The sequence below is a fragment of the Vulpes vulpes genome, chromosome 1 (assembly GCF_048418805.1).
Source record: "Vulpes vulpes isolate BD-2025 chromosome 1, VulVul3, whole genome shotgun sequence".
In the NCBI taxonomy this organism is placed as follows: domain Eukaryota; kingdom Metazoa; phylum Chordata; class Mammalia; order Carnivora; family Canidae; genus Vulpes; species Vulpes vulpes.
Genome location: NC_132780.1, coordinates 124,108,835 through 124,129,015, shown reverse-complemented (window position 1 = coordinate 124,129,015; position 20,181 = coordinate 124,108,835). Strand labels below are relative to the sequence as shown.

At 53.9% G+C, this 20,181-nt stretch overlaps 1 protein-coding gene across 21 annotated transcripts in view; it reads left to right on the top strand.

Annotated features, from left to right (window-relative positions):
• The window catches only part of MYLK (myosin light chain kinase), a 268,280-nt gene that overhangs the window by 224,280 nt on the left and 23,819 nt on the right, over positions 1–20,181 (top strand). For all 21 annotated transcript variants that reach the window (XM_072725225.1, XM_072725216.1, XM_072725226.1 and 18 more), the window contains 5 exons: positions 3,534–3,836; positions 12,421–12,453; positions 12,550–12,643; positions 13,916–14,119; positions 19,870–20,087. In XM_072725225.1, coding sequence (XP_072581326.1) covers positions 3,534–3,836; positions 12,421–12,453; positions 12,550–12,643; positions 13,916–14,119; positions 19,870–20,087 — 852 coding nt within the window. The remainder of the gene's footprint in view (positions 1–3,533; positions 3,837–12,420; positions 12,454–12,549; positions 12,644–13,915; positions 14,120–19,869; positions 20,088–20,181) is intronic.

Sequence of the window (20,181 nt, the reverse complement as noted above, 5' to 3'; positions counted from 1 at the left end):
GTAAACCTGGATTAGGCCCAGATTTACCTGCGTGTCTCTAGGGACATCTGTGCATTATCTGATCGGGGCTAATTAAGTAGATGTCAAATATAAATGAGATGAAACAGGAACTGTTGGGCCTACTGCAGACGGGTTCGAGCACTTTGGAAGCTTCCATGGCAGGCGGCTGAATCAGGCCGATTTAACACGACTCCTCCTGGTGAGCAGTAAACTTCCCTTCGTGTCTGCCCTTTAAAGTACCACTTTCTTTTCATCTCGTCTATGACTCCTATTTTTAAAATGATAATAAAAAGTAGGCTTTCCCTCAGTTAGTCTAAATGAGTGATGTCTATTTTAAAGGCTTGTATTTTCAAAGGCAGCACAGGAGTTTGTGCTGTTCTGAGAGCCTGGGCCGAGGCCTGCCCTTCCAGCTCCGCCTGGGGGGGGGGGTGGTGCGGGAGGGGCCCCAGAGAGCGGCCCGACCCACAGCATTCCTGCCTGCAACTCATCCAGCGGGAGAAAAACAGGTCTCTTTGCGTATCTTTAAAGGAGAAAAACAAAGTAGAGAGAATCTCCAAATACCCAGTAATCCCCAACTACTATCTGAGCTTGGAGCTTGCACGGTTTTTAAGGGCAGGAGATTTCCCTCTGTGATGCTTGGCGTGGGTTTAATAAGCAAGACGCTTCTTGATCCTTTTTCTGCCTGGTGGCCTGTAAAATAACAGGCCCCTGGAACCAGGGTCTGGAGAACTTTTGGAGTCTCCTTTTGGCTCTGCCCCTGGCTAGCTGGGTATTCTTGGCAAGCAAAGTGCCTCAGCCTTGAAGGGCCAGGATTATCCAGAGAGATGACCCTGGGAGGATGGGGGTGTCTCACACCCCCTGCCCTTCTCTAACAGCCACAGGTGGCTGCTGAGGCGTAGTGAAGGGAGGTCCAGGTGGGCTTAAGCATGCCACAGAGCACCTTCACACGCACAGGTGCACAGAGACCGCCAGGGAGGGCAGTCAGTCGGGGAGAAGAAGTAGAGAGGAGCTCCTCCATTCTCCTGGGGCTGAACAGAAAATCCCGGAGCTGGTGTCGTCAGACTGTTCCCTTAGACTCAGCGTTTCCCATTCTGTTGGTCAAGTCTCCAGGGAGCCAGAGGCGAACTCTAAGGCAGGGTGGAGCTTAGGGTTCTAGACTGTGCACTCGCTTTGCCTTTCCTAGGCCATGCCCAGGGCCCCCAGGCCAGCCCACGTGCAGCTGCGTCTCTGGTGTGGAGGGAGGCTCCCAGGCCCTCTTTTCTTAGGACGTTTGTTCTGTTCCGAGGGTTTTCATCCCTGGCTAGTCCAGCCTGTCTGTGAGGCTCTTGTCTGTTGAACAGAAAGCAGCAGGCGCAGCCCAGGGCCCTAAGGGCGGGCATGGGGGTCGGGGCTTCCATCCCCTCGACTTCAGACTTGAGTCTTGTCCGAACTCCTTAATTTGGAATCAGATTCCTTGAAAGCATTGAAGCCTTGCTCGGAATGAAAGTCCCCCTCCTCAAACTTTGCATCTTCCCTTGTGCTACAGGGGGTGACATACATCATCTGTCAGTTCTTCTAACCCTTTCAGCCAAGAAACATCTGGAACAGGGTAGGGTACAAATAGTACCTCTTTTGCAATACCCATTTCTCAAAGTTTTCTTTTCCTAACCAACACAGAGGGGAGAAAAAATCCGTCAGTGGCGTGTATCTGCACTCTCAACGTGTCCAGCGAGATGCTTCCCAGGCAGTTTTCTTTGGGGGAAAGCAGCGAGTCTGTCTTTCATCCCTCTTTGGGCTTTTTTTTTCCTTCCTTAGCTGGGTCTTGAGAGGACTTGAAGCACTTGCCTCTACAAGAGTTTAGAGTAATAAACATCTTAGCCAACGCCAGAAATATTTCTAAAAAGACCGACACATCTTTCAGAACAAACAGTTTTTCTAAGAGAACACTTTAAACAACCAGTGAAAGTGGTTCCATCACGGGAGGCCTCCAGAGTGGCTGCCAGTGGTGGAAGTAGCTCTGTCACAGTCCCAGAGCCACTCCAGGCGAGGCCCAGGCTAGGGCTGCACAGGGATGGGTGGTTGCAGGGCAAGGCATCCTCAGCCAGGACGGAGAAGCCGTGTACACACACACACACACACACACACACACACACACACTCCAACAGAACTGTTTTTTTTTTTCCTCTCCTATAGATGCAAAGTCGTTTGCAGGAATTCTCTTTGGCTTTCCTGCCTTGCAGAAGGGAGAGTAGACGTCAGGCACTTTACCTGGGTTTGCTTCCTTGATGTTCACAAAACCCCTAGCAGGCTAGATACATGTTAGCACCATTTAAAAAAAAAAAAAAAGACAAACCAGAAGTTTGGAGACTTGGAAGTTGAGGAATTTGCTCGAGGTCACGTAGCTTATGAAATGGCATAGCATGAAAAGCATGGTTTTAATTGCTGGTTTGGGGAACTCTACACCTCACACTGCCTTGGAGTGGGGGACGGAGGTTCCTGAAGGCTGGTATCTGTAGCTAAATCAGCCACCGGTGAAAACAAAATCTGAAACATCGGAGAAGTTAGTTCAGAGCAGCAGCTGACAAAATCAGCAAAACTCGGTCACTTCAGGAAAGTGTAGGCCACCGTGATGTGCCCCGAAGCTGGCAGCAGTAAAAGGGAAGGCAGCGGCCAGAGGGGCTGCTTCTTGCTTATGTCCTGCGCTCATTTTCCAGCCCTTAGCCAGGGCTGGGTGTGATTTGCTACCGCGGTTTGCTTTGGAAATGTTCTCATTTTCTAATGGTTCTAGGAGGATAAAAGAGGTAGGGTAGGAGTAATATTTTATGCATTATAAAGTCAGAAATAAACCCCCACAATAATGATGGTCATGGCTGCTCACACCAACCACTTTTCCAAGAACTTCTCACAACCACCTTGTGATCCAAGTGCTACCGTTCTCCACGGGGCTTACAGACGAGGAAACTGAGGCACAGAGAGGTTAACAAGTAGCGAATGGAGACCGAGCCATGTTCAAACCCGGATCTGTCTGACTTCAGAGCTCACTGTGTGACTGTGCCGCTGTCTGGGGGCAGGCGCTTCCCAAGTCCCAGAGAAAGTGAAGTCTGGCCCTCGCTATGTCACAGGCCACTGGCCTCGGGCCTGACGGAGACACATGCACACATTAAATTCTCTCTCAAAACATAGTTTTGATGGGAAGCAGTCCACGCCTTCTGGGCAAGCTTCCTAGGTCTGTTTACTCAGAGAAATATGTTTAGGACTGAGGCAAAGTACAGGAAATCATGACTTGTAGACGGGAAAACTAGCCTCCCCAAAAAAAGAGAATTCTTTTCTGGCAAATAGGTGTTTGTGGGGCTTTCTGTGAAGGTGTGATTGTGCATAGGTGTGACTGTGACCGTGAGGAGTGGAGAGCCAGGACCGGGCCTGTCAGCTTGGGTTCTCTGGGCTTCTCTTCCAAGTCAAAGCTAATTCAGAAAGGTTCCTTCCCTGCAGCTCTTTTTTTTTCCCCCTCCTGCAATTCTGAAGACTTGGGTGATGTCGTGCTTCTCTGTCCCCAGACAAACCAGACCCCCCAGCGGGCACACCTTGCGCCTCCGACATCCGGAGCTCGTCGTTGACCCTGTCCTGGTATGGCTCCTCGTATGATGGGGGCAGCGCCGTGCAATCCTACAGCGTCGAGATCTGGGACTCGGTGGACAAGACGTGGAAGGAACTAGCCACGTGCCGCAGCACCTCTTTTAACGTCCAGGACCTGCTGCCTGACCGAGAGTATAAATTCCGCGTGCGCGCCATCAACGTGTACGGAACCAGCGAGCCGAGCCAGGAGTCTGAACTCACAGCAGTGGGAGAGAAACCGGAGGGTAGGCTGCCTTCCTTTATCGCTGGCCTGACATCAGTGTGCATGGCTTACCTTGCGTATGTAGAAGCCTGTACTGAGAGGGGTGCCAGGGACCAAGAAGATGTCAGCGACGGCTGCCAGAGTCTTGGGCAGTCTTGATTTCTGGGGTTGTGATGCTCATCCATTCTTTTTTTTTTTTTTTTTTTTAAGATTTTATTTATTTGACAGAGAAAGTGTGCATAAGCAGGGGGAAGGGCAGGGATGGCAGAGGGAGAGGAAGAAGCAGGCTCCCCACTGAGCAGGGAGCCTGACATCAGGCTCAATCCCAGAACCCTGGGACCATGACCTGAGCTGAAGTCAGCCGCTTAACTGACTGAGCCACTCAGGGGCCCCAACTTGAAAGAAAGTACCTGTGACCCTTCAAAAGCCACTGAACCAGCAATTTTGGTTCAAGGTCACCAGGAGGCGATAGTGTGTTAATCAGGAGCTCAGTGCTGGAACGCAGGAGCTCCGCAGGAACCTGAAGTTTTGCCTTCCCCCTGTACCCACCTCCCTCCTTCCCTTGCATTCCTGTCTCACTGTCCACTCAGTGTCAAGTTCTTGGACACAAAGATCAGACAATGGGCTTAAAATCTAACTAGGACAGTGAGTATAATGAGATGGGAAACAGGTGATTCTAGCGGTGTAAACAAAGAGAGGAGGGGACACAGCAGAAAGCATGAATAAGTTTGCCATGAAGGTTGAGGAAGGCCTTCTGGAAGAGGTAAGGAGTCTTGGGAAAAGGAATGGGTTTCCAAGGGGCAGGAAAGATAAGGAGAGGCATTCCTCACAGAGGAAGCAGCATGAGTGAAGGTACAAAGTGATGGAAATGCGTGGCACTCTGAGAAGCGTGTGTGTGGCCAGGGCATATGCCGTGAGAGACAGAACAGGAGGAAGCAGTCCTGAAGGGCAAGGTAGGTAAAATTGTGAAGTTCACCAAAGATTTCCAGGAAGGGGATTGATATGATCCCATCTATTTTTTGTTTTTGTTTTTGTTTTTGGTGTGTGTGTGTGTGTGCGTGTGTGTGTGTGATGTTGTTGTTGTTTTAAGAGTTTATCTATTTATTGAGAGAGAACATGAACAGAGAGAGGGGCAGAGGGAGAAGCAGACTCCACCCTGAGCAAAGAGCCCAGACTTGGCTCGACCCCAGGACCCTGAGATCATGACCTGAGCTGAAGGCAGACACTTAACTAACTGAACCACCCGGGCCCCTCACACCTTTTTAGAAAGAGAATTGGAGGAAAAGTAGAACTTTGCTACCCAAAGTGTGGTCTGGACCAGCAGTCTTGGGATCCCGGGACTTGCTGTAGTGCAGACTCTTGGCCCCTCCACACCCTTGGTCCCTTCTGAACCTTCATTTCAACATGATCTACCCCCGTGGATTCAGATGTGTGTGACAGTTTGGGAAGCATCGAAGTGGAGAGGAGATGACTCTGGAGTTGACAAGATACCAGTTGGGCCTCTGTGGTGGTGTAGTCTGGGTGAGGGATGGTAAGGGCGTGAACGAAAGCCTCAGCTTGTAGAACTAACCATTCTCAGTGACTTTTTGGGTAGAGTTGAAGGAGAAATTAGAAGAGTTCAGGGTGACTTCCAGTTCCTGGCTTGAGTAACTGAACACAAATTTAAGAGCCATTTATCATTACAGTTCTCGGTGGCTAACGTATATCAAGCACTTGCTATAGGCTAAGAGGGTGTTAAGCACTTTATATGCATCTTTTCAGGCATCTAACAATGAAGCAATGAAGTAGCTACCGTTACTACCTCCATTTTATAGAAAGGAGAAATAGCTTTATGGGGTGAAGCTGCTTGCCCAGGATCACAGAGCGTGTAATGTAAATGGTGAGCTGTCTGACCTGAAGCCTGTATTCCTTTAGGAGCGGTCGGGCTGCCTTCTAGAGACTTGGAGGTTAGGCAGCAGGGAGTCCTGGAGAAGACACAAGTTCCCATCTCATTCCTGTGCAGTTGAGTGGCTAAGGGCTCCAGGTTCAACAGTCTTCAGACTACTGATTGGTTGAACCTAGAGCCCAGGAGAAGATTTAGGTTAGAACTACAGATTTGGGAGTCTTCAATGTTTAATGGATCATTAAAGCCATGGTCATCGATGAGCTAACCAAGAGGGTGGTAGGAAAGTCAACAGGGATATACCAGAATGGAGGAGCCTGCAAAACCAGAAGGAAAGAAAAAAGAAGGCAAAGGGGGAGAGCACCGGGAGAAGCTAGAGCCATGTTGAAGAAACGCAGAAGGAGTCAGTTGCGGAGAGGCCTCAGGGAACAGCAGCCAGCGCCAAATGCACAGAGATGAGGACTCTCAGACGTAGCCATCCTTGAGAGTGAAGTGCAAAGCCTTTCTGCCGTGGAAAGTGGTTGCCCTGGGGGGTAAGGAATAAGTGGGAGAAGGAGATGCCAGGAGTGTGGAAAGTGTGATATGAAGACAAGCAAAAGGGTGCCGTGAATTTAAGGTGGAGAAGAGGTTGGGGGCAAGGAGGAGGGACACCAGGGGTAAAGACACCCCAAGAGAGATTGCTTCAGGGAGTGAGGCAGAGAGGAGCTGGACAGGGCCAGTGTGAAGTCACCACAGGACTAGAGGCCTCATGAGCACGGAATGGCCATTACAGTTCGATGCCCTTCTTTGGTGAAAAAAAAATTAGATATAAAATAGATAGTAAGACTCTACTTTCTTATTAAATGAAGGCTCCAGAAAGAAATTTGAGGATGCCAGAAGAAAACACACCAAATTTACAGTGTTCTGGATCTAGCCCTGTCTTGGGGGCCTTCATCCGGTGAGCTCTGGAGCTCGGGTGCCATGGAGGTGTGGATGCCAGCCCCTGGGCCAGCCCCGCTGGGCCTCCCTGCAGCTTCCTGGGCTCCCAGACTCCTGCCCACTAGCTGCTTGCAAATGTCTGCTGGGGGTAACTGGGTAACAAAACTGCCATCTGCTGCCCTCTGACCCCCTACTTTGGAACCAGCAGAGTGGGGAGTAAGCAGGTGGGGGCTCCAAGACGGCCTCAGTTTTATGTTTTTAGCATGTTGCACTAAGGAATATGGAAGGAGATAATGTTGTGGTGAGAAGATGTTCTTTAGCTGGAAAGGGAAGCTACTGGGTCCTCTTTGGAGGAAACCAGGAGAAACTGTGGAGTCCCTCATAAATCCCATACTGAGGACCAGAGGCCACGGGAGCTGCAAGGTGTGACTCCCCGGAGGCCTGGATGGCAGCTCCAGGGCTGTAGGGAGAGTCTGTGGGGACAAGGGGCTAGGGCCCTGGGTTCCTGGGTTCCCTCCGGGCAGGTGGCCTTTCCCTTCCTCCCTGCAGCCGGCAACCCCCTGCTGTGGTCCTCAGCCTCTCCTCTGAGGGCCCCTCCTGGCTGGGAGCAAACAAAAGGAAATGCAAAAATAGCCTGTGAGCCAGAGGAGGGGTCCAGGCCACCCAGGGCTTCCAGGCTGGAAGCTGCTCCCACCTGCAGGCCCAGCTGCATTCCTGGGGAGCAGGGGAGGGCAGAAGGGTTGTCAGGCACGAGGCCAGGGGGGCAGAGGATGGTGGGGGCTGGGGTGGGGGGGTTCCAAGCGAAGCCCTCTGGAGATTGGTCAGATGCTTGCTAGTTATTGCCTGGGTAGGTCATGTCTCTTAAACTGTAAAAGGGAAACGGGCCTCGGAGGAGTGGGGTGTGTACGCAAGTGTGTGGGGCTGCATGTGCGTGCACGCGTGCATGCGTGTGTGCAGAAGAGGCACGAGGGCGATGGGTATGTAGCCCCTCCCTGGGGACCAGCGGCCTATGTGGTCATCAGAACGGCAGAGCCAGAGCCCCGCGAGTTCCACTCCCCCTTCCCCATTGCCAAGTTGCCACCGGTACCCCTCCCGCCAGTGCGGCCGCAGCTTGGGTTTTCCACTTCAGCTGGGCCCCCCCCAGTCTATCGCTGCTAAGCACCCCAGCCCTCACCCTGCCTTCAGTCCCCCCCGTGCATCCCGCACCCGTCCCGTGTGCCGGCACTGTTCCGGGTGGTACAGGACAAAGCACGCGTGTCCCCACCCGGCTTCGTGGGCCAGAGCCACCCTGAGACTAGACTCCCTGACCCAGCTCAGCTTCCCTCCTTGTCTCCCCAGGCCCCGGCAAGCAGAGCCACTGCCCCCAACCACCAGGCTTTTAGGTCTGTCCCACCCTACCTGGGGCTCTAACGCTCCAGGCCACCCCTTGTGCTCCTCACCCTAGGTGTTCTAGAATATATAGTTGTTCACAAAACAGCTGTGAGAAAGGCTTCTGGTGGAGCGGAGGCCTCCTGCAAGCCTGAGGGCAGTTAGAGATGCAGAGCCCCTGGGGGCAAGAGATGGGGTCGCCGGCTGCTCACCCTGCGGGCTCCGGGGGCCTCTCTGGGGCTGGGGTGCCCTCTAGTGCCCACTGGGCGGACAGCAGCCCTCGGCCCTGGAGAGCGCTGTCCCTCTGTCCAGGGGGCGGCCTGAGGAGCTCATCTGGATGTCCCGAGCTCTGGTCCTGTCCCAAGCACTACGCCAGGGGCGGCAGACGCATCTACTTGCAGAAATGCCTCAGAAGCATCCTCCAAGTAGTTCCTGTGCTTAGCTCAGGGCTCTCCTAGCTCTTTCTGAATAGGTGGCTCTTTTAAATGCCTTGTTGACGTCCCTCCTGCTGCAGCTCAGCCCCTGTGGCAGAAAGAGAGAAACCAGGGGGTCGCCGCTCCCTTGGCTAATTGAACTGCGACCTCCCCACAGCTCCTACCCTGCCTCTCTCCCTGCGGCCACGTCCCCCTCCAAGCAGACTGGAGGCAGAAGGAGGAGGGAAAGGAAGAAGGGGAACAGCTCAGCCTGGAGTCTTGGCCTGTTTCAAGCAGAGGAGAAGTCTTGGTGGACCAGTGAGCCAGAAAGAGGGCCATGAATTCCCCGAGGATGATCTAGGTCCCCACCTCCCCAGCATCAGGAGAGCTTTCCGCATCTTAATGCCAAGGGAGAAAGGCAGAGGTGAAGGGCAGATGTGGTGTTGTGGTGAGAGCAAGAAGGCCAGCTCTGTCATTTCTAGCTGGTGTGCAAGTGGTGTGCATACCCCCTCAGGGTTCCCAGCAAGATGCCCCCTCGGTGTGGCTATTGGAGAGCCCAATGGCTAGTGCCCCCGCGCTAGGAAGGCTCAGACCGTTCCTCCTAAGGATGCCAGGCCCAGAACCCTGCCTTCTCCTTTCTCTCTCATCCTGCTGCTCATTCCACACCAGGACGAGTGGCATGGGAGCAAAAAGAAGAGGGGAGGGCGCCTGGGTGGCTTAGCAGTTGAGAGTCTGCCTTCGGCTCAGGTGTGATCCCAGGGTCCTGGGAGGACCCCACAGGGAGCCTGTTCCTCCCTCTGCCTGTGTCTCTGCCTCTCTCTGTGTGTCTCATGAATAAATAGATTTAAGAAAGAAAGAGAGAGAGAGAGAGAGAGAGAGAGAGAGAGAGAAAGAAGAAAGAAAGAAGAAAGAAGAAGAAAGAAAGAAAGAAAGAAAGAAAGAAAGAAAGAAGAAAGAAAGAAAGAAAGAAAGAAGAAAGAAAGAAAGAAAGAAAGAAAGAAAGAAAGAAGAAAGAAAGAAGAAAGAAAGAAAGAAAGAAAGAAAGAAAGAAAGAAAGAAAGAAAGGTGACACTTCACCGGGTGAACACTCTCAGATGGGGGCACCAGGGATCAGGACACTGGGCATCCCCGACAGTAAAGGTCGCTGTTATTATTGTCAGTATATTGTCTCCAGGGCACAGCCCGTGAGCGCATCCTTTGTCAATGGCTTCAACCCCGTTGCTTCCCTTAAAGCCCTGTCTGAAGTGCCATCCTTGCACTGCCCTAAACATCTGTTGAACCTATTATGGCTCTTATGGTACGTCTTGAGAGGTGACGTCCTACGTCTTGAGATGCAGCCTTCGTCCTCTGTGAGGCACGACACGAAATTGTTCCCTCAAGTTACAGTATTATTAGTTGATAAAAGTCTGTAACCTTAATCTCACCCTTGGCCATCGTGATTTTTATAAAACCGGTATCTGGGGCGCCTGGGTATCTCATTCAGTTGGGCATCTGACGCTTGATTTTGGCTCTGATCATGCCCTCGGGGTCCTGGGATTGGGCCCCATGTGGGGCTCTATGTTGAGTGAGGAGCCTATTTAAGATTTTCTTTCCTTCTCCCCTTCCCCTTTCCTCTACAAAAAGGAAAGGGAAGGGAAGGGAATCGAAGGAAAGAGGAAGGAAGGAAGGAAGGAAGGAAGGAAGGAAGGAAGGAAGAAGGAAGGAAGGGAGGGAGGAAGGAAGGAAGGAAGGAAGGAAGGAAGGAAGGAAGAAGGAAGGAAAGAAGGAAGGAAGGAAAGAAGGAAGGAAGGAAGGAAGGAAGGAGGAAGGAAGGAGGAAAGGAAGGAGGAAGGCAGGCAGGCTACATGCCGCGTATCTGCTTCAGACCTTTTCCCCCCGCCCAGAAAGGACTCACCGTTTCTGCTCGATTCACATGGCCCCTGCCCCCTCCAGCGGCTCTCTGCCTCTCTGCCTCTCTGTCTCTCTGTCTCTCCATCTCTCCGTCTCCCCATCTCCCCATCTCCCCGTCTCCCCACCAGCCCTCCCATGACTAAGTGCCCGCAGCCCTAGTTTCAGCAGCAGACGCCCCAGGCCCTGCTGAGCGCAGAGTAATAGGTCCTGCTTGCGGCTGGTACATCCCCCACACCCCCACACCCCCACACCCCTCATACCCCCCACACACCCGCCGGGACAGCATCTGTTGCCCGGAGCACTAGGCCAAGCACCTGGGCTCCCACGCTTGGGTTTTAGCTCGATGCCCTAAGGCCTGTTACCCCAGGAACGGAATAATCAAATTCTGCCTGCGCTGTGACTCCATGACGCCTTCCAGGTGTTGCTCTCAGGTGCCTCCCGATTACCCGTGAACGGACTGACACGGGGTCCCTCTCTCCGCTCAGGTCTGAGGCCTGAGGACCGGGTCAGTTAGGCTCACGTCCCGGCGCCATCTGCGAAACCCCAGCACTGATCTCAGAGTTCCCATCACCCTCACCCTTTTTACTGTCCCAGGGCTCTTTTCCTTCCTGCAACAGAATATTCTTCTCCGTCCCACTTATGTTTAGTTTCTCATTTCATCAACAGCATTTTAAGGACTCCAAACAAGGGGCGCCTGGGTGGCTCGGCCCATGAAGCGTCTGCCTCGGGCTCAGGTCATGGTCTCGGGGTCCTGGGATCCAGCCCCACCTCGGGCTCCCTGCTCAGCGGGGAGTCTGCTCGTCCCTCTGCCCCTGCCCCCTGCTCCTGCTCTCTGTCTCTCAAATAAATAAATACAATCTTTAAAAAAATAAAATAAAATTTTTAGAAAAGACTCTAAACAAATCACAGCCTCTCTTGCTGTCCCTTATCTCACCCTTTCCCCCAAGTCTTATTCACACTCACACACACCCCACACACACGTGCACACGCTTGCGCCTTTGTAAAATCTCTGGCCGCTCTCTCTGACGTCTCTCAGGTCTTTGTTCTGTCTCCCCAGGAAACCTGCCTTGTCCCCATCTGTCAGTGGGACGTAGCCCACATTATGACTAAGGAGCACAAGACACATCACAAAGCTGACAAAGCGTGGCATCTAGAGCCATCCAAGGACACTAGAAATCACCTAAAAATACAACTCCCTCCTTTTACAGATGAGGAAACTGGGGACCCAGAGAGAGAGAGGCATGGAGCCAAGGTCCAGAAGCCATAGCGGCTCCATAGGGACAAAGCTATGCCTAGGCAGAGGAAGGCCTGGGGCTCTGAAGTGGGTGGCATTGCCTGTCCCCTCGACACCCCCGCCCCGTTCACTTCTGACGTATCCACGTGAGCAGCCTCGTGGGCTGTTCATGTCCGTTCTTGCCAGACCTCTTAAACACCTGCTGGTTTCACTGTGCGCCCTCACCCCCACCTCCCCATTGTGTTCCAGCATTTCCTTTAAGACACAGCTCAAGGGCTACTTCCCAGAATAAAGGACTTCGAGTTGCCCTAGTTGGTATCAACTTCCTGCGCTGTGTATTCAGTGTGTCCTGTGATGGCATGTGCGTGATCCCAGGACACCTGGGATCGAGATTCCAAGTACACCGTAAGCCCCGAGAAAGGACAGATCGTGCCTTCTGCGTACTTTGCACACCCACAGCAACTTCCAAGATACCTGGTGCATGGCTGGGGTCCCATGTACCTTTATCCGTCAGATGGATGAATCGGTTTGATACTAGGAGCGATTTAAGTTGCTGACCTCCAAGCCAGAGCAGAAAAGGGCCGGCGCGGTTGTGTGTAGGTTCTGAAAGTCGGAGAGCCTGGAAGCGCTGCGAAGAAGGGCGCGTCTAGGGGGTCATGAGGGCACAGAGGAAGGGATGGAGGTAAGAGCTCGTAGAGAAGCTGCCGGGTAGGCGAGGAGTATCCCTGGCCCTGCTGCCGTGAGGACTGACCCACCCCCATGGCCATACCCAGAGCTCCGGGCCTCACGGTCGTGGGCCTGGGAGGGCTGAGGCCCGACGAGGCCCCCAGCAGGTTCTGTTCTCCATGGGCCCCCAGTACTAATCGCTGTGTCTTCTGTGTCCCTCCCTGTCTCACCCCAGAGCCGAAGGACGAAGTGGAGGTGTCGGATGATGGTGAGTGCTGGCCTCCTGTCCTCAGGTAGACTCGAGGGGTGGAGGGGGCGCGAGAGGAACCTGATGGCTCACGCTCACCCCACCCCCACCCTGCAGATGAGAAGGAACCTGAGGTCGACTACCGGACAGTGACGGTCAACACTGAACAAAAAGTGTCCGACTTCTATGACATCGAAGAGAGACTAGGCTCGTAAGTGGGACGGGAAGCGTCTTTCGGGTCCCCAGGGTTGGGGTGGTGCAGGTCCCATCGTTGAATTCCGTTGCCTTTCCATCTGTTCCTGGGGGTTGCCGCCTTCCCACGCTGAACCCCCCTGCAGAAACAGGTGGCACGGACCCTGTCAGCACCCGGCCAGAGCATCCCCACCAGGGCCCTCTCGGCTGCCGCTTGTGCACCTGGCTCAGCTCCATGAGGCTGTTGAGCAAGCCCCTTCCTTCCTTGGGCCTTACCCCACACGGGCTGACGAGGCACTGGATCTGGGTCGGACCGTGTGAGGTCACTTTCCGTGTCCCTGTGGGAGTGAGTCGAGCCTGATCGGTCTCACTGTTCTGCAGTTGTAGCTTTAGGGCATCAGGAAAACGCACCCCCTTGAAAGGCACAGCTGCTCAGCGCTGCTCACTTTATGACCCTGGTCCACACTGTTTGCTCTGGCCCTGCCCTGCAGTGTGGACGTCCTAACCCTGAGCCCCCTCCGGCAGCAGCAGCACCCAGGCCTGTCTGCCCCCCACTAACTGTCCCCAGAGGAGCACGGTGGAGCCCAAGGGGGTAGGGCTTGGGTTTGATTTCCAGGAGGTTTCTGGGAAATAAAGGAATGACACCAACCTCACAGCAGTTGCATACGAGGAGTCTGCACCCCCCTCTCCCTCAGTGGATGGCAGGGGCCTTCCTGGGTGATCTCCAGGGGACCCATGTGGACCGTGGAGCAGAAGGAAGGCAGCCACTCAGAACATCTCTGTAGTCCGGGAGGACTTCGTCCCCCCAACTTCATAGGACTGTCTTCAGGGAAGGGGAGGGAAGTCCTTCAGCCAAGGTGGAGGCCTCAGCCCAAGGAAACCATAAGCTCAGAAGAGCAGCAAGCCTGGGCGGTGTTTGGGTGGGGAGGCGGGCCTGGGCGTGGGCTGAGGTTGACAGCCGAGGGAGAGTGGGGCTGTCTGTGTTGGAAGTGCGCTTCGGGACCTGGAGCTCGGGCCGGCAAACTTAGAAAAGGGCCTTTTCTGGCCCTTCCTAGACTAGTCTAGGTTTTATGGGGCTTCCAGGCCACGTGGCAGCTACCACTCTGCCGCTGAGACGCACAAAGGGGCCGGGGGTAGGATGCCCACGGATGGGCGTGGCTGCGTTCCAGTAACATTTTATTTATAAAAAGAGGGGAGCTAAATTTCTCCAATAGGCCCTCATTTGTCAGCCCCAATTTTGTGGAAAGCTTGGCTAAATTGGCCTTTTCTCTCCCGCTCCTTCCATTTGCAGTGGGAAATTTGGACAGGTCTTCCGACTTGTAGAAAAGAAAACTGGAAAAATCTGGGCAGGGAAATTCTTCAAGGCATATTCAGCCAAAGAGAAGGAGAATATCCGGCAGGAGATTAGCATCATGAACTGCCTCCACCACCCCAAGCTGGTCCAGTGTGTGGATGCCTTCGAAGAAAAGGCCAACATCGTCATGGTCCTGGAGATGTGAGTGGTTTGCCGTGGGCCTGGGAGCCCCCCGTGAGGCTCCCCCGCAGCCCGCACCCAAGCCCCTCCGGCTCAAGGCAGAGAGCCGCGCAGGTAGGGCCGTGGCATGCAAGACGCTCCCCACCCCGCCCCTGTGGCCCGACGGTCCCCACTCGGGAGAGCAGAGCTGTACACAGTAGCACCCTAACCGCTGACCACCAGCCCGCAGCAGCCCCTCCCTTATTTCCACAACCATCTGGCAGGTCTTTGAGGACCCCTGCCCCCTTTTCATCCGCACCTCCCTGCGAACGTGCCAAGGTAACCCCTAGGCTCCTTGGTCTCGTTCAGGGGCATTCTGACCTCAGGGTGACTTTGGAGTAGAAGGGGAGGCACAGGGCAACTTCCTGAATGGCCTTCAAAAGAAGAGGGGTCCAGGGCTGGGGGCTTGAGGTGTGGGAGTGTAGCCCTTGCTCCTGTCTCGCTGTGCTCCGCAGGCCCCCACTCTGTGCTTGTTCGTACTCTTGACTTCTCACCAGAGAGTAGAGTTTTCAGGGCTGGGTGGTTGTTGTTGTTGTTGTTGTTGTTGTTTTTTAAGATTTTATTTATTTATTCATGAGAGACACAGAGAGAGAGAGAGGCAGGGACACAGGCAGAGGGAGAAGAAGGCTCCATGCAGGGAGCCCGACGTAGGACTCGATCCCGGGTCTCCAGGATCATGCCCTGGGCGGAAGGCAGGTGCTAAACCGCTGAGCCACCCGGGCTAGGGCTGGGTTGTATATGGGCAGAGGCATGGATCCGGTGACCTCCTGCCAAGGCTTTCCTGGAATCCACCGATTCCTCTACCTATCTCAGCCCTGAGCTGCTGGCATGCGTGCACACACACACGTGCACACATGCAAACACAGATGCACATGCTGCTGTCAGTAAGCCAGGTGTCCTCTGCAGCGGTGGCCGTGTGGTTCAGAGTTCTCTTTCCTTCTTTTCACTAGAATTTTTTTTTTCAACACGATACGATGACGTCAAAAAATGTAAGGACATACACAATGGACAGTTCCATTCCGCCCCCTGTCCCTCATCTACTCTGTTTCTACCCCCAGCGCTGCGGCCAGAAACCGTTTTCATTGGTTTTGTTTCTGTCCTTCCAAAGTTTGTTTTTTTTATGAAAGCACAAGCAGATATGATTTTTTTTTAATTTTTTAAAGATTTATTTATTTATTCATGAGAGACAGAGAGAGAGAGAGGCAGAGACACAGGCAGAGGGAGAAGCAGGCTCCACGCAGGGAGCCCGATGTGGGACTCGATCCAGGACCCCAGGATCACACCCTGGGCCAAAGGCAGATGCTCGACCACTGAGCCAGCAAGGCATCCCCATAGTCACTAGTCTAAATTTTTGCTTCTTTTCGTTCACCGGTTAGGAACATATGAGTTGCTGGTGAGCTTGCCTCCTTCCCCCCTGCTGCACGGGAGGTGCTTGTGTGCATAAGGCACAGCTGACTCCAGCAGGTCTCCTTCTGAGAGGAGGTTGCACGGTCTCCAGGCCTTCGCTTTCCCAAACAAGTGGTGTTTGTAACCTTGTACGTGCATCTTCTCACTCGTGCCTGGGTACATCTGTAGGATAAATTCCCCGAAGTGTGGGCGTGCTGGATCAAAGGGTATGTTCATTTGAAATTTTCAGAGCTGTTGTGAAACTGCCTCCAGCATCCTTGCGTTGCTTGTCCTGAGCTTCACGGACCTCAGTCCTGGGGGGAGGACTCTATCATAAACACCTCCCTTCCCAGGAAAGGTGAGGCCAGGGAGGTCTCCCCCAGGCTTGCGGTGTGACTCTTCTCCCCTCACCCTGTGATCGCTGTGGCTCATGTGCCTTTGGGAAGGCCAGAGTGGGCCAGGAGCACAAACTCCGAATACAGCGTGAGCGTGAGAAGCCTCACGCAACCCCAGCTCTGCCTCTCCCTTCTTGCGTGGCCTTGAATGAGCTGCTGGGCTTTGCCAATCCTTAGTGTAATGATCATCAGCAAAAGGGGCGGGGGGGGGGGGTATAAGCTGCCTCGTGCATAATGTGAGGATTAAACGGAGTCACGTATTCAGGCGTCGTGCTCTATAATCCAGACTTATTCTTAGTAGCATGATACGGTGACTTCTTCTGTGTCATGGTCTTTTTTTTTTCCATTTGAAATTCTTTGGTGAGCGTTTTTTTTAACACACAACGAGGTGTCGTAGAGCAAAGCCCTACCGTTCAGGAAACCTGGAGTCGGGTCCCGTTCGCCGAGCTGCGATTTTGTCATTATTAAATCCGTCCAGCGAGGAGGCGTGTTTGGATCAGACTCCCTTTCGGTTCTAAAATTCAACACATCTGTGGAACTGGAAAGGACTTAAAGCCTGCACTGGTGTCTTAGAATCTGCTCTCAATTGGAGAAGTCACCTCCCCGCTTTCGGGAAGGAGAGTCTGTGGCCTCACTGATCCCATCCTCGCAATGGCCCTGTGGGCTCGCAGTGCTTGACATTTATTCCAGAACAGGTTGCTTGGTCCAGGCGGTGTGGGCGTGTGGGGACATGTGAAGAAATGTCTCATGTTTAGAAGTTAAGCCTCGGGCAAGTTTGTGAGAGGGTGCGGGGAAGGGGGTAGAGGCAGCCAAGCCTGGGTGAGGCCGGGCGGCAGCACCAGTGGGCACAACACCATACTTAGCGTGGAACTGGGAGTTGGCAAGCCGGATGGAAAAAGTCGAGAGAAAACGTAAGAAGGATTCAGCTGGCCTGGCTTTCGTCCCTCCTCCCCACGCCTCCCCTGTGGGCAGGAGCAAGTCTGACAGGCACAGATGCCAGCCGACTCTTCTGCACTTGGGGTGAGGGGCTTGGCCCTTGATAGGAGCTCACCCAGAGTGGGGGTGCGCTGGCCCTCCATCTGGACGGCCCTTCCTGCCTAAACGGACTGGGTTGGCCGTGACAGGGTGCAGGCGGGCGTCCGGGGGCCCGGGTAGCTCTTCCCCGTGTTCGATAGAGATACTGCGATGGAGAGAAGGACAGTGCCTGATGATGCACAAAAAATGAAAATGTCCTCCAGGGCTCCAGGGTCCCCTCGTTCAGTTCAGCCGCCGCTGACACAGTGAGAAATCAGAAGCAACGTACGTCTTGAGCCTTTCTGACCTCGGCTTATGGGACCAGCCACAGGCCCCCGTCTTTATAGCAGCATTGCCCGGACACAGGGCTTCCCTCGGGCTCCTTTGGGAGTGCTCAGTACGAGTTAGGCTGAGTCACCCACTGCCCACCTCACTTTTGTGCTACCATTGGCAAAATTTATCACAGAATTTCCTGCTGGCTGCCATGAGACAAGGAGTGGAGAGGGTCTGGGTATGGAGTCCCCCGAAACACCATTCCTCCTGGCTGCCGGTGAGGGCCCGCCAAAGTGTACATTTTGGGGCAGATAAACTTGATCCCTTGGGATTGTGTAGCCTTGGTAGTAGGTGTTCATTCACTCATTCACTCACTCCCTGTTCATTTACTAAGCATAGGTTTCCCCTGGCCCAGTCTTGGCGCTTGGCATGATTCCATCCCTGTGGGTGGCAGCTTCTTTCCACCCATAGTCTTGAGTATTTGGAAGAGAAACCTATGTAGAGCCATTAATCCTGTTTCTGTAACCCCTTCCATCCTGGGGAATGGACTACGGGAACCACTTTCAGACTACGTTCAGATGTATCTGAATAGATTTGAAGCTACTTAAACTTCTATTGAATAGGTTACCCCTAGAAATGCAGTAGCAATGACCTCCATGGCTCAGATTTCCACTACTCATTGCCTTAAATATTCCCAAGGGCACTGCAAATAATGGTTGCTTGCTTTTCCAGAATATCTTAAATTGAAAAGCGCACATTTTGGGGGCAGGCACCTTGTCGGTGCCAGATATTGCCAGGTACCAATAAAGGGCTTAGAGATGAGCCAGACCTTTCCCACACATGTTCCCAAACAACGTTAAGCCAAGGCGGACCCGATACAAAAAATACACAGAAAAGACTGTGGAAACCCAGCGATGGAAAGACCAGTTCATATGGGGAAATTGGGAGCGACCACTCAGAGGAGTTTCTTAGTGAATTTCAGGTGGCCTCCCTGGGGTGGCTCTTGTGTAAGCCAGTATTTCCCAAGCTTGCCCCAATCCTAAGAATGACCCATATTAACATATGGGTTCTCAGGCCCCTCCTGAGATTTTCTAAATCAGAATCTGCAGGGGAAGAGCTTGGGAGTCTGTATTTTCAACCAGGGCCTCAACTGACTCTTTAAAATAATTAATAATAATAATAATAATAATAATAATAATAAAAGTAATTAACATTATTGAGCACTTGCTATGTGCCAGGCCCTCTTCTAAGCACTTTACCTGTGTTAATTCGCTAAGTCTTCATGGCAACCCTGTGAGGCGGTACCGTTTTTATCTGCACCTTCCAGATGAGGACATTGAGGCACGGAGATGGTCAAGATTGTGGGAGGCCTGAGAATGGAAATTTGAGTTTGGCTGGGAGCCTTGGTGGAGAGCAAGGGAGGACAGAGGCGCCACCTGCTGGGTGCCCAGGGACCTCCTGCTCTGCTGGTGCTTAGGGCGTCCGTTCGCGCCCCAGGGGTCGCTGGCACAGCCTGACCTTTCCCAGCTCAGCCCCCGCCCCCCCAGGAGAGTGTCAGCCTCGGGAGGCCCACGGAGGCTGCGGTGGGCTGGGCCTCATGCTGCGCCCCAGTCTGTCTGTCCCTCAGTGGGTCACTGACAAGATCCCCCGCACTCACCACACGTTGTGAAACGGTCATGAATGTGTGCTGAGCACCTACTGCGTGTCAGCATCCTTTAGTTCCTAAGTGGGGACAGGTAAGGAGACCCGGGGCTCAGAAAGGTTAAGTAACCTGCCCCCGATCACACAGCTTGTAAAGGCGGGGGACAGGATCCACACTTACCTCTTTCCCTTCTTCATGATGGCTCTTCTTAGAAGAGAAAAGCCTCACCCCTGCCCCTCAAAAAAAAAAAAAAAAAGGAAGGCCATTGGAAGAGGATGGGCCCAGAACAAAGCCTACCCACCCTTGTTCGGCTGGTGGACGTATAGGCCATTGCAGAGAAGAGCTTACTGGTGGTGGCTGGATGCTATAAAAGCCACCAGGGACAGGCTTTACACTTTCTGAGCGGCAAGGAAGGCAGGTGGGTCAGAGGACCGGACAGGGGAACAGAAAGGACCCATGTGACTCAGGTGCAAGGTCATGCATTTGCACCGAAGGCCACTGTGCTGGCCCGCGGTAGCCTCTGGGCCAGTCCCCAGTAGGAGATGCCAGTGTGGGCCCCAGAGACGCCATGGCCAGGATCCAGAGTCTTAGTGTAACGGGTTACAGTCCATGGATTTTAGAAAATGTGCCGAGGCTCCGGGTCATTGAAGCGGTTGCCGGCCACGTGCAATATGCTCACGGCTGCTGGGACTAGTTCAGGCTCTGACTCCCTTGGACTAGAAGACGACGCTGGAGCCCAGCAAGGAGCCCTTACGCACCCGTAGGCTTTCGGGGATGGAGGCTGCCTGGTGGTCACCTGTGTGCGGACGAGATGGTGTCTGGGTCTCTCGGCTCCTGGTCACCTCTGAAACTGCCAGATGCTTCCCCAAGTCCCCCGACGGCTTAGTGGGCGTCAGCGGGTCCCTCGGGCGGGGAGCCGGGAGGCGCTAGGCCCTCCTGGTCGGGGGGCGCTGGGCCGGCCTAGCAGGCCGCTGCGGAGATGCGCAGCCCCCGCCACCCGCCTGACCCCCCTGCTCCCACAGCGTGTCGGGGGGCGAGCTGTTCGAGCGCATCATCGATGAGGACTTCGAGCTGACGGAGCGCGAGTGCATCCAGTACATGAGGCAGATCTCGGCGGGCGTGGAGTACATCCACCGGCAGGGCATCGTCCACCTGGACCTCAAGCCCGAGAACATCATGTGCGTCAATAAGACCGGCACAAGGATCAAGCTCATCGACTTCGGCCTGGCCAGAAAGCTGGGTAAGGCGCCCCCGGCCTCCGGTCACCCGCAGGGGCACGGAGCGCAGGTTGGGGTGGAAGCCCAAGGCTGTGGGCGCCGCTCGGCTCTGAGCCC